Below are 18,917 nucleotides of genomic sequence, written 5' to 3' on the forward strand. Positions count from 1 at the left end.
TACATAGCACCAGAGGTCATATTTATTTAAAAATGCGTATAATTTCAAAAAACATATTTTTGCATCAAAAACACGTTAAAATTTTATAAAACACGTTAAACTTTCCTTACTTTTTTTGTCTTGTAATTAAACTATTTAACACTCAAATTTAAATAAAACAAGGTTAGGAAACCAATTAAAAAAAATGTTATTTGTATAATATTTTTTAGATGTATAATATTAATTAATTTTTTTACAAAGGTTACTTATTTGCTTAAACTTACATTTTACGTATTTAAAATATTAAAGATGATTTACTAAAACCTTTACAAATGTGAATGCTCGTGTTTTGCTGCAAAACTCATTGCTGCTTATTACAAAATCTTGCTTTTTACAAACATTTCAGCATAATTTTAAAGCTTCGGATTCTTTTAAATGCGCTAATAAACTTTAATAAATCTATAAGAAACCTAACTTAAAAATGATCGACCAAAAAAGTACTAATAACTTCGAAGTCCTTCTTAAAACTGCAAAGCGCCTAGATCAAGCGAATCCATTTTTTTTTGTTATTAAAGGTGCAACGTGTATAGAGTGGGAGCAGAATACACAATATTGGTTGGATAAATTACAAAAACAATGTAGAAACAATGTCATTTGTAGGCACAATGTCATTTATGCAGCTATGTTAGTAATTTTGGCAAGTGCAAAAGTGATTTAAAAAAAAGTCGCATAACAAATTACAAAAAAGCCATTAAAAGTTTAATTTAAAACTTAAGTTAAAAAATCACCAAAAATTTCTCTGAAGCACATGGTTATATTAAAGCGTAAACACCAAAGCGGCAAGTGTACGACTTCGAAAATGTCTGCACATTAGAAAGATACTTTCGTCGGAATCGGACGATACTTTGGTAAATCCATGCTGTAAAATAAGCTTATTTTACAGCATGGATTCTTAAACTTAACTTTGTTTATTTACTTCATGCATTTAAAATGCAAGTACTCCTGTTGCAAAACTTTAAAAAAACATTTTTACCATCTTTTACCGTCATAAACCCAACTTACTGAAACTGATGTCTATTCTTAAAATAGACGTATCCAATAATAACACCAAGCATAAGACCAAGAATAAAACCTGAAAATCCAGCTACTTCCCAGTTGCCTTTTTCACGTGGTTTGCCTTTTTCATCAACTGTTATTAAAGTATGGTCAGCATTTTTATTTAAGTTTACCACAAAGCTTAAAAAATTTTCAAAAAAAAAAAATGTTATTCCAAAAAAAATTTATGTTGGAACTATAAGCTTTAGATTTTTGCGTGCATAATTCATTACAAAAACATTTTGATAGAGAACTTAAATATTAAAAAAAGGTTGTTGCTATTATTTTAAGCAAACAATAATTTGTGCCTGTTTTACTACTTACCAATTGCGTCACTTGAACAAGTAAGAACGTCTGTAACATTGGCCAAATTTTTATTAGCGTAGCCAGCAGGAGATTCGCAGCTAAACAATTACATAAATATCATGTTTTTAAAAATGGAGAAAATATACTTAAAGTTTATCTGGTAAAAAAATTTTTCTTACAAAAAAATGTTTAAATTTATTTAAAAAAGTATGGATGGAAATAATTTTTTTTCTAGTGAAAAATAGTAACCATTTTAAACCAAATAGTCAACTTACATGAATCCATCCAAAAACACGTCCCTTTTAATAATAAATTTATTTGTTTGAATAAAAATTCGGGTAGTTTCCATGTTGCAATCACATTCGAAAGGATTTTTGCTTATAATCATTTTGTTTATGGTTTGCATCTAAAATGTACCCTGTGTTTATACACCACTCTTTAAAGGGAATTCAAAATTAACAGTATTTTTTGAAAAAAAAACTTTAAAGCAGCTTTACTATTGAACAAACTCTTAACATAGTTATCTTGTAGCAAAATAACTTAGCTGTGTTTTTTTTTAACTCAATGTGGGTAGGATGACTTTATGGTCTAAACATAGGGTACATTTGCATCCCAAACCATGTTTTGAGTTGCATTTGGATATTACTGACCCTACTGCGAGATAATCAACTTGCTATTTTGCTTTTGAAGTTGGCATGGGTTTATACCGTTTGTAACATTTTTCTTAAGGGTGCTACGAGATGAAAAAATAAATAAAAATAGTTGTCGTAGGGGAGGTCCAATACTATAACCCCAGTCAATATAAAAATGAAACTATAGTTGTAATGTAAGTTTAGCATGTCACACTAAAAAAAAATTGAGTCCAAAAACTTAATGTAATTCTAGAATATTACTAAACATACCTCAGTAAGTGGCTGTATAACAGTTTTGTTAATATATGTTAGTTGGTTGTTCTCCAAATGAATATACCTTTATTGATAAATAAAAAGGTTTGGTAAAAAAGTGCTAAAAAGTTAAACCATACCATAAAATCATAGTAATTTTTAAAGTCACTTGCACTTATTTTTTTGTATTGAATAACAGACCAAGTTTTTTGTAAAATAGCATCTAACATAAAAAAGTTAAATTATATAATAAAATGATTATGATACCATATATTCTGTAACCCAGCAAATGCACCAACTTCAATTCTTGACAAATGATTATGTCTTATATAAAGCCATTGCAAAGAATAAAGCCGCTTAAAAGGAATTGTTAAAAAAGTGATAAAATCTAAATGTTTACCTTTATTTTAAGTACAGATTGTTTAACAACCATTTTAATTTAACTCCATGTTTTAGATAAGCTTTGACTGCATAATTATCATGAATCACTTCTGTTATGAGTCATGACTTAGGTAAAATGTGTTTTAAAATAAGGTATAAAAGCAAAAAGTGGGAATTTAAAAAAGGCGGGAGTTATTAGGAACAAAGACCCCAAAAAGAAGCATAAATAAAAGCTCTTAATGAATGGTAAATAAACAAATGGTAAATTTAACCGGTAGCATGGTGTAGTGGTAAGAACACTTGCTACACCATACATGAGGTCGTGGATTCAATTTCCACCAACCCCATGCTGTATTGCCTTTGAGTAAGGTGCTATAAACGGTATGAACTCCTGCTGAGCCAGCACTAAATCAGCAGCATAATTGTCGAAGAATTATAATCTATAATATCCCAAACTGCCACAGACAACTCGACACTGGGTCGGAGTAACTGATGTTACTCTATGTTTAAGTAGGGCATTCGACTTTGCCACATCGAGGAAAAAGATAGGCTATACAAAAAAAAATGATATCAACTTATTTTTATTAAAAAAAATTTAAATAAGTCTGATAATTACCGTTAATAGATCTTTAGGTAAAGTTTCCAGTTGATTGTTATCCAAAACCAAAATACCTAATTTTTGTAAGTTGGCAAATAAATTTGCTGGTAAAGTTTTAAGATGATTGTCCCGCATGGTTAAAATTGTCAGTTGCCTTAAATCATCAAATGCCTAAAAATTAAATTTCAAAGTTGAAGTTTATGCTATAAACTTCACTAAAAAAACTGCATTTTGGGTTTTAAGTATAATTTTAAGTATATTTGAAAAATTGCTGTAATTAACATTTTAAACACATTTTTGTGCAGTTTTACTAAATTATCCAAGACCAATTTAACACTGTTTATTAACCAAACAAATCATTTTTAAATTGAATTCTTTAAATTTATTTGAGTTTCATTTACAACGCAAACACAACCTAAAAATGTAGTATATGTTGTCTTAGCAAGGTTAGATATTAAAAACTATATGCTTAAATTGTAGTACCATTGACCTGTGGTTTAATTGTAGAAATCAGATTATTGTCCAACCTTAATTCCTCTAGTCTTTTCAATGAAAAAAACTTGTTAATAGTGGTTATTTGGTTGGAAGCTAATCTGATTGTAACTGAATTAGGATCCAAATTCGGTGGCACCTCTGTTTAAAATAAAAAGTTTGTAAAAGTTCTCTCGGGTCCTATCTTTATTTATTGTTGTTGAAATGTCAACTTTATGATCTAAACATACCATTTATAGCACCTTACTTAGGAGCACCACAGCATAAAAACGATGGGGAACAAATCCAGACCTAGTTTAGTAAGGAAAAAATTTCTAACCACAACACCACGGTGCCATTTATTTCTTGTTTGTAACAGAAGTTAATGCATACACCAGTAATCAGTGTACCGATAATTAGCAATACTAGGTCTAGGCATTACTTTGTAACATTTAAATAGTGATCCTATTACATAATGTATATATATATTTATTGTTTTGCACCAAAATAGATAAAAAAAATTGTAACTAGATATACCATTATTTTTTTTTAAATATAAGTAGTTAATTACCAGTTAAGGCCTTTTGTATATTATTGCTGCTACAATCAATAGTTTGAAATCCACACATACAGCTTGCTGGGCAAGGGGCATCTTTAACTGAAATATCCCAATCTCGAACATCTATAATCTAAAATTTACTTAAATATATATTTACTTATATATGTTTTGTAAGTTTTTTTATCTAAATGTGAAATCAATCAACATTTGATAGTATATAAAGTTTACATTATATTAAACTCTTTATTTTTTACCCTTACAGAACAATAAGCTTAATCTAACTTTAAGCTCTGTAATATACCAAATCAGTACTTCAATAGTTCTGTTGTTAAATATATATACATATCGGGACCAAAAATATGTATACCGGGACCAAAAAAAATAAAAATTAGGTTACTGCTTAAATGAATGACAATATCTGAAAATTTTACTTAATCCAAGTAATAGAAAAAGTTAAATTGTAATGCTTACAGGTTTAGCGGAAGGCCAAGTTGGTGGCAAATTGTTGTAGGTTGGATAGGGGGGGTTGGATAGGGTATATTTATTCACAGTTATACATGTTTCGGCTTGCTTTGAACCCTGTGAGTTTGTAACAGTGCACAAATACTTTCCCTCATCTACATCTTTCTCTAGTGAATGGATTGTAAGAGCCCCTTCTTGGTCAACTTCTACAAACCTGTCAGTAGTTTGAAATTTATATTTGTCACCATTTGGGGCTGTCCATTCCAGGGTAGGGTAAGGAAGTAAAGTTTCTAAGATAAAAAAAGGAAAATTTCGATTTTTAAAATGAAATATTATTAGAAAATATTGTTTTATAAATAAAATATTACTATAATCTACAAAAAATGAAAACGATTTGTACAACATGTAGCTTTATTGTTTTATTTAATTTTAGTAATTTGATTTTACTAATTGTTATCAAACAATTAAAACTTGTTTCATTACATGCAATTTTTATCAAGTTATAGTAACAGCAACTACTAACAATGCAAAATGCCAGATTTGATTTTGCCTGTATATTTCAAAACTACAAAAAAAAAATTGAATGCTTACTGTTAAAAATGCATTGTAATTGAATGCTTTGTCCCTCACGCGCAATACTTCTTTCAGTGATTCCAGTTATATTAGGTTTTTGGCAGAACTTTGTTGTATTTATCATTTTTATATTTGTGTTCACAACTCTAACACTAAACACAATAAAAAAAAATACTTTAGGAATAGTATACCAATATGTTGTATAAAGTAAATTTTAATTTTAGTAAATTAAAAATTAACAGTAATAATCTTAAATTTCATGCTTAGATGACAATTTAACCAACAGCCTGCTCCATAATGGGGTGTTAAAAAATTTAAATAAAATTTCTCTTTTACATAAAACTGGCACTTACTTGTCTAAGTTTTGACACATCATAGGATAATTGGAATCTAATGCCTTAAACCACAGTTTTTTTAAACCAATCCAATTGGGAGATCATATCACAATCACATGACCAAAGATTATTGTCAAACCTTAAGGTCTTAATAAAAGATTTGGTAGAAACAGTAAAATGACAAAAAGTTTTTATAGAAAGTTAAAAGAAAACTTAAATATTTTACTTCCATAAACGGTGCACTGCTAAGCCTGTTGACCCAATTAAAATTAAAAGTGTGTAGGTAATTTTGATCTAGGCGCAGTCGAGTCAAACTTTTCAATCCCAAAAAGGCATAAGGGTGAACAAAAGAAATCCGGTTGTTGTGAAGATCCAATTCTGTCAGTTCCTTCAAATTATAGAACAGAAAACCAGAAATGAACTCCAAAAGATTTGAATCCAATTTTAAAATCTTTTAACAGACAAATGTAATGGCGAATTAAAAAAATAAAAAACCATAAATACTATGGTTAGGATTATACAATAAATATTAACTTTTGCACACGCTTGTTTGCAAATTTATAATTCTGTTATAAGATTGCTTCTGTGCAGGTATTACCATCTAATTAAGCAAATTCATATGATAAGGTGGCAATACATATAAAGACAGTAGCAAATATAACATACACAAGAGTGTTTATTAAGTTGGATTAAAAAAAATTACATGGATTAAAAATTAACCACTACCGTTTTTATTTGGATTAAAATACAGCTGGCATACTATTAAATTGCATAAAAAATCCCTTGTACAATTAACTAAGACATATATTAAACCAATATATTGCATATTACTTATGGCCATATAGTTCAAATTCATTTACCTGTAATTGCAATGGATTTATTTCAAATACATTGTTGCTAATTCTTTTAATATTGTTGTTACTTAATAGCATAATACGCAAGGCATTAAGATTGTTAAACGCATTAAAACTAATATTTATGATTTCATTGTTTGACAAATCCAAGTTGAGGAGGTTGATTGCTTCTGGAACCTGTAATTTACAAAAGGAATTACTATTTAAATTTTTTTTGTTTACATTATAGGTGAATTTATATTTAATGTCATATCAACATGTTTTAACATTGATGGGTATGAAATATTAAAAAAATTAACAAAGGCATAAGGCTAACCCTCAAGTAAAGTATGCGAATAAAAATTTACATTATAAAACTTCTAGCAATCTTTTGGTTAAAATTTACCATATCAACTTCTGTCATTCTTGAACCACTAAAAACCAGAGTTGCAATGCCTTCATCTATTGTCATTGGAAGTTGGGTGTTTTGGGAATTTTGGCAATCGTAATTATCTTGTGAACATGTGCATCTAAAACATAACAAAAAAAAAATTTAAAAACTAACAACATATAATTTTAATTTACCTCTTGAACATAAAAAATAATTTACATCCATCTAATGCAATCATTAGCTTGAAAAAAAAACTAATTACAAAAACTTTTCTGAAAGTTTTTAAGGGATTTGGTTAAATTAACACTTAAAATTTATGAATATTTTAAATAGTACTCAACTTACCCATCAAGACACTCCAAAGCAACATTTCCGAATAAAAAAAATACAGATATAAAAAATATATGAAACAGTTTTACCATTTTTTGATTTTCAATCTTTAAAAAAATCTTTAAATCTAACCTCCAAAAATGTAGAAATTTCTTAAAAAACTTATATATTTAAATGTTTTTTAATAGAAAGTAAACAGATGTAAACTGGTGATAAATAGAACAAATTTTTTAAATTAGATATAACAAAGTTTTAAAATAAATATTGCTAATTTGAATAACTTTTAAATGTAAAATTACCGTACTTTTTTACAAAACTTTATAATAATTTCTAATAAATACGACTTAGGTTAAGTTTACAACCAGTAATCATGCCGTTTAGAAAACAATCAAGCATAAACTTGGTTGTAGCTCCGGGCTTGTTTAGTAGCTCAAATAAACTTAAAACGTGATTTCAAGCCTTACAACATTTTATATAGCCTGTGGGTAAAATTGGCGTTAGCTACGACAGTTGATAATTGCATGGCCCCCAAATACATTTTATGCACAAATTCAATATCATTATAGGCTTTTTTAATATCATTACTTATCATTATAGGCTTAACATAAAATATTTAAAAACACGACTGTGCTGTGAAACGCCTAATACAAATTATACTAACAACGTCGCAACATACGCTAATAAAACTAAATTCTATGCAAAACTGCGGTGCGCCTTATCAAGCAATGCATTTTTTACCAACAAAGTATTTTAGAACAACAACATGGACGCAGTAAAGTGTTGCATAGGTAATGTGTTACCTGCATAAAAAAACTGTACTTACTACAATAAAGATTAAGAATTATTGTTTTCCGGGCAAACATTATACTTACAATATTTTGTTCAGTAATTTTTCTTATGTTTAAGGGGCATAGGTGGGCACAATTAACCAAAAAAGTAACTTCGTTTAATAGTAATTCGTTACACAATACATTAACTAGTAACCTCGTTAACTTTAATTTTTTAAATTAAATGGAATGTAACTTAAGTTATCGATAACCGTTAACGTTAACATTTAAATTAAACAATCCATTCGCATAAATTCGCAGTTTAGTTAAATTTTTGAATTAAAGAAAAATGTTTTACGAAAAAAATTTTAGCGCTAGTTTGCAGTTATTAAAAAATTGGCAATAAGAATGTGGCACACAGAGATTGTGACGTCATTTCCGCCCAGCTAACCACTTCGGCTGATTTACTTTCTCACCCCTTCCGGCCTACCCTATTTACTTACCCTACCCTTCCCTCTTACCCTACCTCGCCTATTCTATCCTCTTACCCCAATAATTTTTAAAGTTAACTTAAAAGTTCAATTTTTACGCAAAAGTTAACTTCTTTAATCAACGATTAGCGGATTAACGGTTTGGTGCCCACCTTTGTTATGGGGTCCAAAAAAAAAATTATTGTTTCTGTAGAAAAAAAATTGTTTCTTTAGAAATAATTTTTAACGTTCACGGTTATCGATAACTTTCGTTTATTTAACAAACCAACGTTAATGTATTGAGCAACGAATAACCATTTTACGAAGTATCCCCCTGCTTTAAGTTAACTGTACCTACAGACTATATGGTTTAACGCACTTACGTTTGGAAGTAATCTTTGTATTAAAAATTTACAAAAATACTAGCCCGGTTACATTTAACTGTTTAACTGACCTACAGAACAATTGAAGTATGTTACCTTGTATTACACTTCGTACCTAAAAAAATATACTTACACACACTTGAATCCAAAGTGTGAATATTTTTTTATATTTTTTATCTTTAATGAGAAAAAATTAACTTCACGGCCTAAACTTAAATGTACTTTTGTTTTTCTGGCACAGTCTTAGGTGATGGCAACTTGAACAATTCGGGATTTTATAATAAAATTGCCTGATAGTTAATTCACCATTTTGTTTTTGTCTGAATAGGAGTTCATATCGTTTATTGCGGACTCTACAGCATTAAACATTAAAATTGTAGCAAAATTTATTAATCAATTGTTTTTTATGGTTAGTTACAACAAGAAAAAAAACAAAAAGAATAAAAAATAAATGTGCAAAAAGAATAAATTCTTGCTAGTTTCTTTTAAAAATATCTGCTAAATTTACGTTATTTTAAAACAATGTTTATTAGGCGGCGTCAAGACTGCTTTTGAAACATTTGCGCGTAATATAAAAAGAAAAATATTAGTGCAAAAGATGTGGTATATTAAACTATATACAAAATATGCAAACGCAAAAAACAGGTTTAAGTGCACATATAAAAAAATTTGTCAAGTATAAAAATTCGATAAGAAGTTATAACTGGCTTTATTTGATATATAAAATGCGGTTTAAAAACGTTTAATCTTTTTTAAAATAAATTTACTTAAATGTATACTAATATATAAGCGCGACATAATAAAATCAATAAAATATTTAATATAATTTTTTAATTGATTAAACTAAATCTGTGGCTTTGCATCCAAATTTAATATTAACCATTTCTAAATTTAATAAATATTTACAGATTTGATTAAATAAAAAAACAAAAATTACATTTTTAACATAGCTTTTTTTCTCTTGTTGATACCACAATATTCTTTCGACCAAATTTTAAGTGCTTAAAATAATATTCAATGAACAAACAAGCTATTAAATATAATTAACAATCAAAAATTAATTTTAAATCTGTTTTTGAGTTATTAATAATTTACATTAGACCAAAGTCTGAATGCTTTATATCATTTCTTGATTTTAATAAAACAAACAAGCATTTGAATTTATTATAGATAACCAAATAAAAAAATAAATATCATGATATACATTTTACTGAAATTTAAATGCTTGATTTTTTAAAAAATTTTTAAAACAACTAGGCATTTATCGATAATAAACAAACAAAAATTAATTTATTAACCAGTTTTTAAGTTCTTAATATCTTGATGCACATTTGTCTTGTTATTAATATCTTGATAAGCTAATAATATCTTGATGCACAATTGAAAAAAGAACACTGACAACAATAGTAAGAAAACTGACTTACAATGTTGTTTCAAAATCAAAAATTTCGAACTATAATTTAAAGCAAACAAATTACTTACTAGAGTATAGAGAAAAAGTACCAAATGCTTGTTGAAAAACCAATTCCAATTATACTGAAATCAATATCACAAACAATTTACTTATAAAAATGTATGTAAGCTTATCTAGCCCTATTCAAATTAAGCTACAGGATTAACCCAGGACCATGACAGCATAAAAACATCAAGGATTAAACCAGAAAATATATTTTTTTTAATATTACTAGTTGTTGCATTGATTTCTGTTCATGTGATACCTTAAGCCATGTTCGGATTTATAGTTTTTTTTGCAATTTTTACATATGTAATATTTTATATTGCTGTGAGTGATTTTGTGTACTTTTAAACTTACAAGATGCGTAAATTGTCTGTCGCAGATTTTACATTGGTGTGGTTTTATATTGCTATGAATAACTTTGTGTTTTTTTAAATGTCCATTACTAGTAAAACTTTTTTGACAGACGTCACATTTATATGGTCTTACTCCAGTGTGTTTTCTAACGTGAATTTTTAAGCTATAATTAAGTTTGAATTTTTTATCACAAAAATCACAATTAAACGGTGTTATATTGCTGTGAGTATAACTGTGTATTACTAAACCTCTATTTCGTGTAAATTGTTTTTCGCAAATATCACATTTGTAAGGTTTTGTGACTTTTTAGTTTGTACCTTTGGTTAAAAGATTTATCACAAATTTTGCAATTATGAGCCTTCACTTTATTGTGCATTTTTTGATGACTTTTTACTTCGTTTTTAGATTTAAAATTTTTGTCACAGATTTCACAATTAAAAGGCTTTGCATCACTGTGAATACGTTTGTGTTGTGTTAAATCTCCCTTCAGAGTAAATCCTCTCTCGCAAATTTCACATTTGTAGGATTTTGCATTTACATGAATGAGTTTGTGATGTTTAAGATTGGATTGCCATTTAAAGACTTTTTTACAGAATTCACATTTATAAGCCCTAACTTCATCATGTTTTCTTTGGTGAAGTTTTTCGTTACGTTTAGTTTTGAAAGTTTGGTCACAGACATCACATTTGAATGGCTTTAAATTGCTGTGAACAACTCTGTGCTCTTTCAAAGTTCCATTTTGTGCAAATCTTTTTTCACAAATTTCACATTGGTACGGTTTTATTTTTTCATGAGTTGCTTTGTGCACAGTTAAACTTGATTTTCTAGAAAAGTTTTTATCACAAACGTCACAATTGTAAAATTTTATTTTTTCGTGAACTACTTGGTGTCCATTCAATTCTGAAATCCGAACAAAGGATTTTTTACAAATATCACATTTATGGGACTTTATTTTTACATGGATCATCTTGTGTTTTTTCAAACTTGATATTGTAGGAAAAAAATTTTCACATGCATCACAATTGTAAAGTTTTATTTTAGCGTGAACTGGCATGTGGTATTTTAAGCTATGAATTAGAGAAAAGCATTTTCCACAAACATCACATTTAAAGGCTTGATGTTCTCGTGAATAACTTTGTGTGCATCTAACTTTGATCTGCAAGAAAAGGATTTTTCACACACTTCACATTTAAAAGGTCTTTTTTTGACGCGGATCATGTTGTTTTGAAAGGTTTTAACTTTTAATTAAATAGATTCTAAAAACCTTAATCCAATAATTAAATCCAACTTGCACCCCTGTCGGCCTGTCTGCTTTACTGCTTGTAATGTTCTGATGTTACAAATTTTTGAGTTGTTCATATATATTTAAGAAATATCTTTAACATAGTTATTTACTTGTTCAGTAAAAAATTATTGTGATTAAAATACCTCTTTTACATGTAATTAAAATGCCCTCTTTTTTAAATATTTTTTAAATAGTTTTTAAAACAAACACTCAACTATTTCTTAAATGATTACAGGCTTAGCACATAACAAACCGGCAGCGTGGTGTAGTGGAAAGAACACTTGCTACACCACACATGGGGTCGTAGGTTCAATCCCCACTGATCTCATGCTGTAGCGCCCTTGTGTAAGGCGATATAAACGGTATGAACTCCTGCTGAGCGAGCAATTAGTCTGCAGTATAATTATCGGGCAATTATAATCTATAATATCCCACACTGCCGCAGGCAACTCGAGACCGGGTCGGAGTAACTGATGTTACTCTATGTTTAAGTCGCGCATTCGACTTTCCCACATCGAGGATAAAGATATATACAAAAAAAAAATAATAAAACAAGCTCCGCTATTTTTTAAAAATATTTTAGAAAATCTCTTTAAGACCAATTCGTATTAAAGTTAAAACGAATTTAGTTGCTTTAAAATTAAAACCAATTTGCCAAAAACGAATATTTTACCACTTAAAATGGTACCTATGACATTAATAAGACCGGACGGATTCGGAATAAGTTAGAGTTTGACTTCGTTTCATTTGATCTTAAGGATATATGACCAACTCCCCAAAAACTCAATGTGTAATCGGAGAACATTTTCAAAAAGCAGATTGACATATTTAAAATGTCCTTTTTTGTGTGTAAAAATTGTTTTAAATATTAAAGATCGATCACATTGCCAAACCGTAAATAAGTCTAATATACAGCATAAAATATTTTTAAACATATTTGTTATACTTTAAGGATTTGTTAAACTAAAATGAGGTCAATCTTGGTGTCAAAAAAACTGAAGCCAGCGCTGCAAATCTACATTTTCAATAAGTCTTCAAATAACCCTTTTAAAAAAGTAATAAAAACAACTATAGAATCTACAAATGTTTGACATATGAGATGAAGGGTCAATAAATAGCGTGATAAGCTATTCCATTGGTATTGTTGATCTAATATAATTTATATATTTTCAATGTCAAAAAGGGAAATATATTGAATATGGAAAGAAAAAAAAAACATCAAGTGTGTACCTTCTATTTTTTTAATTATTTTTTCTATCATAATTATAAAAATACATTTATAAAAAAATATATAAAAAATTTTAATAACAAAACTAAAATATATATAAAAGGATTGTATCATCATTTATCTTGGCAACACTCTGCACCAGATAAGTCTTTACCAAAACACCCACACTCATATATGCTAAGAAATAATTGCTTCCCGAGCTAGCTGCATACGTTTGCGTGCCCTCAAAAATGCATCTAAAATTAAAAAAAGAAAGTTCACCATACAACACATTAAAGTAAAGGCTAAGGGTATCTACAACTGCCGCCAAAAACCAAACGCATGGGTGATAAATAAACAAAGCAAAGTTAGTAAATTACAATACCGGCAAAAGGCAACTTAAGTTTGGGTCATGACTAATGTCCCATTATTTAGCCTGTAAAATTAAACCTTTCACACTGAGGATAAAATATAAAAAAAATATGTCAATTTTTGACTGCACTTTGAGTAAAACAGTGTATAATGCAGTGTAATAACAAGCAGAGCGAATCAAACCCAGGTCCTTATACATTCTTATTTGAAAAAGATTACCCATAGTTCCATGTATTGCATCAGCACTTGCTCGTCCTTTTAATAACTGCATAGCACTTTGTAATTTTTTCTTGGAAACGAACTCAGCTGTCTTGTCTTGAAAGCCAGTATATTGCTGTAAACAGTTTATGTTGATTACAACATTTCCAGTTGATTCAGTTCGAATTCCATATTTGCTGATTTGATTTCCCTGCACAAATAAGTGTAAGTTATATTAATAAAACAAAAAAACAAATAGTACCTTACACAAAATACCAAGTAATACCTAATAAGCACTAAATTGAACTTTTTTAAGGTGGGGATAGTACATAAAGTTACAGTCAACATTGAAAACTAAATGTAGTTATTTTAGTAGTTATGTATAGGCGTGCTAAGAAAAGACATTAACAATTTATCAATGTATTGGGGGCTTAAGTTGTCCATTTGGCAAATTCATTAGTAGATAATTTACTTTACCTCTGTTGATGGTGGCACGGCAATAGAAGACAGGTTCTCCAACTCCGGACTTCCTCCAATAAAATACCTCCGCAAATTTGAGACGACTTCTTGGTAGCCAGCATTTCCAGTTGGCCTCCAACAATTAACTTTAAGTTTTTGAAAACCGGGCGTAGACGGAAGATTGAAGTAGCTGTAACCTTCGGTTTGTTGTATACCGTTTCCAGTCATTGATATCACATGGACGAAAACTTTGGGCCATTCAAATGGGGTATCTATTAATAAAATAAAAAAGGTTTGGTTAAATTGCATAGAAATTTTGCAAAAAAATGACCCTTTATCAAATAAAATAGCCATAGCGTTACTATGATTTACATTTATAAATATCATAGATTGATGACATACTTAACTTTAATGCAAATGTTATTCCTTATTACCATATATTTACCTTCTGTTTTGTTATCCATGTTTAGAAATAGTTGATAGTTAAATGGTTGGGAGAAGTGAGCTTGTTCAATATTACCAAGAAGTCTAGTTCCACATGTTTGTGTACATCCATACAAAACTTGTGCTTAAAATTTATTTGCGTTAAAATTTAAAATGGTTGTTAATATTGAATGATTGCAATATTTAGGCGAATAGCAGTTTTTTGGGTAGTTATAATATTTAAAAGTTTTTAAATTTATAAATGTTTTTATTGCCATGGATGCGATATTAATATTGACTTACTTGCAGATTATGTTAAAAAAAATATTCTGTAAAAAATCATAATAATATTTAGCGCAGACTAGACAGAAAATATTATTGCAAAAAAGGGGCAAATGTCTGATAATAAAACAGTTTTCTAATTTTTTTTACATATTTCTTACTTGGGTCACTAGACCAGTCGGTTGGCAAGTCAAGATAATACTCAACGTGTAAATTATTATTCTCAAAAGATTCAGCCGAAACAATTTCTCCGTAGACTAGAAGTCGAAACAAATTCTTCGGGATAATTTCAAAGTTGTCTCCAACCAGTTGTTTAAGGTAATTGCTATGTTTGTGATAAAGCTAAAATGAAGAAAATTAAATTGTAAAATAAATGTTAATTTTTTAACACAAAAAAAATAAGAATTTTTTTTAAAACATCTGTTAGAGTCATATAAAAATAAAAAGGTTTGTGCTATAACCGGCAGCGTGGTGTAGTGGTAAGAACACTTGCTACACCACACATGAGGTCGTGGGTTCAATCCCCACTGTTCTCATGCTGTAGCGCCCTTGAGTAAGGTGCTATAAACGGTATGAACTCCTGCTGAGCCAGCACTTGATTAGCAGTATAATTATCGGGCAATTATAATCTATAATATTCTAAACTGCCACAGGCAACTCGAGACTGGGTCGAAGTCACTGATGTTACTCTATGTTTAAGTCGCGCACTCGACTTTCCCACATCGAGGATAAAGATATATACAAAAAAAAATATATATATGTTTAAACGTTGCTTAGTAAATATAATTAAAATCCATTGCACAAAACTTATTCTAGGACCAGTTTAAAATTAATTCAGACTGGCTTGCCTTAAAATATTAGCTAAAATTATTTTAATTTTTTAATTTACTAGCAAATAAATTTCTAAATAAAATTTGAAGAATAGCATCAAATAAAAATCTTTTAAAAGTACAAACCTCGCTAAAAACTTTTAATTTTCTTTTTTCTTCCAGTTTGCTGACATCATTTGAAGCGTGTTCTACAGTAAACTCCCAAACATCCCTGCTTAAACCATGCTCTAACCTGTTTATTATATTTGTTACACAAGGAATCTCATAAACCAGCAAAAAATAAATAAAATATACCATTTTAAATAGACCTACACTCTTAAAACTTTACATTTTTTATTTAAACACATGAACAGTCAAAAATTAATTTAACCTAGCCTATATTTAATTTTAAATTTAATAAACTAATATTTGTTTTTCTAAAATTATATACAAACATAGCCAAATACAATAAAAATAAATAAAAACTCTACAAAAATGTAAGTATGTAGGATTTTAATATGTACCTGTATGGTCTTTTTGACCTGGTAAAATCAGGGGTTACTCTGAGAATGGAGTTACTATTATATTCCACTGTACAGAGTTTATGCTCAAATTCTAAACCACCGAGTCTGTACACAATGATATAATATATCAAATCCTAAATGTTATTATTTTTTACACCAAGATCTAGTCTTATTATTTTTGAAATAGGTTTATGTTACATTTGATAAAAGAGGCCCAACATTTCAAACTCAGTTTTAGATAAAAGAAAAAAAATGACAAATTGTATAATCTAGTTAGCAGGTAAACAGTACAATTTATTTTTTTAAACAAATAAATATATTACATTACCAGCACTCTGTAATTTTTTTTATGTTTTCATCCTATTATTGTATTGTTCATAATGTCGTTAATTATTACTGTCACTTATAAAAATAAAATTTTTAAAAATGGAAGTTCATTTAGGCTATCTACTTACTGGCCTTCGGGTGATAGATCAGCCATGATTGTTAAAGTTGTGACTGGAGTGTTAAGAACATGATGATTTTGTTGAAATTCCTCAGTAGGAGAAGCTTCAACTAACTTCAATCCAGCCACTGATTTACCACTGCATGAAGTTAATAAAACAAAGATCAACTTAACTTGCTACTTTACAATAAAACACAACCTTAAGAAAAATATTTCTTAAGGTTGTTAAAAAATGTCTTTTAATTCTAATAGCCTAATTTTAGGGTAAAAGGTTAAATGATTTGCAAAAAAATAAATAAAAAATAATCTTTTACTAAATTTCATTTTTTAACCTTTGTTTTAACAAGTAAACAACCAACTTAACTTTAGTTTAAGCACAGAACCAAAAAGTTTTTAATTTAAAAAAATTGTCAACTAACAATGTTATCTATTGGGGCATTTAAATAAAAAAAGCAACACAATCTGTTTAAAATAAATACCGATTAAGTTTCCAAGTTGGAGGACCATTTGCAGTGTTGTCATTGGTTCGTTTTCGAACTTCAGATACCCTGATCGCTAAATCTGACTCGGTTTCTTTTTCTGAAGTTGTGCTTGGTTGAAAAATGTCTTCTGTAGCTGAGAAGCGATCGTTGTTTACATATGTGAATAATCTTTTGTTTTTTCTTCCACCTGCCTCCTTTACATTTAAGTTGGAAATACATCTTGTTAAAAAACACATAGTTAAAGGGGTATGTATACCAATAAGCTGCTTATTTAAATCAATAAAAATATGAGTGCCTTTATAAGTGATTTTAATATTTAAAAATAATTTTACATAAAAATATATTACTCCTAAACGTTAACTATAAAAAACCTTTATTTTGTCAACTTCAGAATGATATTTGTAATCCGCAACTCCAGTACAATTTGGTTCAAATCCATAAAACTCCATCTCCCTCTAATTTAAAAAGCTTAAGTTCAGTATTCTTTTTTTATTATTATTAAAATCACTAGAAAATGGTACCGGTATATTTAAATATATTTTCATACATGTGAAAAAAATTTTTGTTGCCATTGCACGACAAGCTTTTCACTCTCGAGAATGGTTTGTCCAAAATTATTTGTAGTTAAAGGAGTCACTTCTTCTGTGGAATTGGGTTTTGACAAGAAGCCAAGTGTGGAAGCACTCAGTCTTTGTAGATTTACTCTAAAAAAAGGACAAATTAGGACATAATAATAAAAACACATGTTGAAAGGCCTATTGTAACATTTGTGTATATGTTTAAAAATATAAATAAACCATTAAAAATATATACAGTCCGGGTTAAAAAAAATATATACAGTACTGGGTCCTGGTTTTGATTCCCAGTGATCTCATGCTGTAGCACCCTTAAGTGAGGCGCTATAAACGGTATGAACTTTTGCTAAACCAGCAGCTCAAATATTGGGCAATTGTAATCTATAATATCCCAAACTGTCACAGGCAAATCATGACTGGGTCGAAAATAATAATAAAATCCAAAACTGCCACAGAAACTCGAGACTGGCAGACTGGATCAGGACAACTGTTGTTACTCAATGTTTCGGCGACGCATTCGACCTTTTAACATTAAGGATAAAGAAATACAAAAAAAATGAAACTAGGACAAAGTGTAAAAAAAATTAAATCAATAATTGGATGTTTGTTTAAATTTATTGTTAAAATCTAATTTTTATTGCCCTATAAGTTTAAAAAATTTGCAAAAGTTACTAAACTGACATAGTTTTAATCTAATTTTACATTTTTAAATTACCAAAAAATATATACCAAACATATTATATCAGAGCTTACTTGATTTTAAAATTTTTGATTGGATCTCTTGACCGGTACGATGCACCACCTAAGTCATTTTCATAAACTCTTTCCATTATAAAAATTTTTTAATTTTTACAACTTTGGAATTAGTATAACATTCTATTCTATTTTAAACAGAAACGTAAAAACAAAATAACTGTTTTTTAATATGGTTTAAATTTTTAACAGAATTCGCAATATTTTTATAAAATTGACCGAAAAAGTAAGGTTACCAAAAAAATTATATCGACGGTTCAAAAAAATAATGCATAAAAAATCTTTTTAAATAATTTTTTCTGTACTTAAACCATAGATATTACATCACACATAGATATTACATGTAGTGTTATTTATATCTATGCTTAAACTAAAAGACAATATGCTTTATTTTAAAATAAATTTTGCAGAAAAGTTTCGTTTTAAGTAGTATGCAGCAAAAGGCAATTAATCTAACACATAAGCTTTCATCT

General features: G+C 28.6%; 3 protein-coding genes and 1 pseudogene across 4 annotated transcripts; all 4 read right to left on the bottom strand.

Annotated features, from left to right (window-relative positions):
- Positions 1 to 1,012: 1,012 nt before the first annotated feature.
- LOC145753214 (uncharacterized) lies at positions 1,013 to 3,390 on the bottom strand. Its single transcript, XM_082569611.1, has 6 exons — positions 3,262 to 3,390; positions 2,532 to 2,620; positions 2,283 to 2,349; positions 1,656 to 1,786; positions 1,399 to 1,478; positions 1,013 to 1,168 (listed from the first exon to the last, which is right to left on the bottom strand). Exons 1-6 carry the CDS (start codon positions 3,376 to 3,378, stop codon positions 1,038 to 1,040), a joined length of 615 nt encoding a protein of 204 aa, XP_082425737.1. The 5' UTR covers positions 3,379 to 3,390; the 3' UTR covers positions 1,013 to 1,037.
- Positions 3,391 to 4,991: 1,601 nt separating this feature from the next.
- On the bottom strand, positions 4,992 to 7,105 carry LOC145753421 (uncharacterized). The gene is made up of 7 exons (XM_082569834.1): positions 7,062 to 7,105; positions 6,883 to 7,006; positions 6,504 to 6,674; positions 5,870 to 6,094; positions 5,662 to 5,790; positions 5,327 to 5,460; positions 4,992 to 5,025 (listed from the first exon to the last, which is right to left on the bottom strand). Exons 1-5 carry the CDS (start codon positions 7,103 to 7,105, stop codon positions 5,707 to 5,709), a joined length of 648 nt encoding a protein of 215 aa, XP_082425960.1. The 3' UTR covers positions 4,992 to 5,025; positions 5,327 to 5,460; positions 5,662 to 5,706.
- A 3,396-nt stretch (positions 7,106 to 10,501) lies between these two features.
- LOC145753422 (uncharacterized) lies at positions 10,502 to 11,848 on the bottom strand (annotated as a pseudogene).
- A 1,397-nt stretch (positions 11,849 to 13,245) lies between these two features.
- On the bottom strand, positions 13,246 to 18,606 carry LOC145752548 (tectonic-like complex member MKS1). 2 transcript variants are annotated; one of them, XM_082568851.1, is made up of 12 exons: positions 18,445 to 18,606; positions 17,664 to 17,820; positions 17,488 to 17,571; positions 17,114 to 17,307; positions 16,645 to 16,773; positions 16,190 to 16,294; positions 15,813 to 15,918; positions 15,018 to 15,198; positions 14,597 to 14,719; positions 14,170 to 14,423; positions 13,714 to 13,903; positions 13,246 to 13,379 (listed from the first exon to the last, which is right to left on the bottom strand). In XM_082568851.1, exons 1-12 carry the CDS (start codon positions 18,519 to 18,521, stop codon positions 13,321 to 13,323), a joined length of 1,659 nt encoding a protein of 552 aa, XP_082424977.1. In that variant the 5' UTR covers positions 18,522 to 18,606; the 3' UTR covers positions 13,246 to 13,320. The 2 variants fall into 2 exon arrangements, with proteins under 2 accessions (XP_082424977.1, XP_082424976.1); XM_082568850.1 differs by having other exon boundaries at positions 17,114 to 17,310.
- Positions 18,607 to 18,917: the final 311 nt, after the last annotated feature.

This window comes from Corella eumyota, chromosome 5 (assembly GCF_963082875.1).
Source record: "Corella eumyota chromosome 5, kaCorEumy4.1, whole genome shotgun sequence".
In the NCBI taxonomy this organism is placed as follows: Eukaryota; Metazoa; Chordata; class Ascidiacea; order Phlebobranchia; family Corellidae; genus Corella; species Corella eumyota.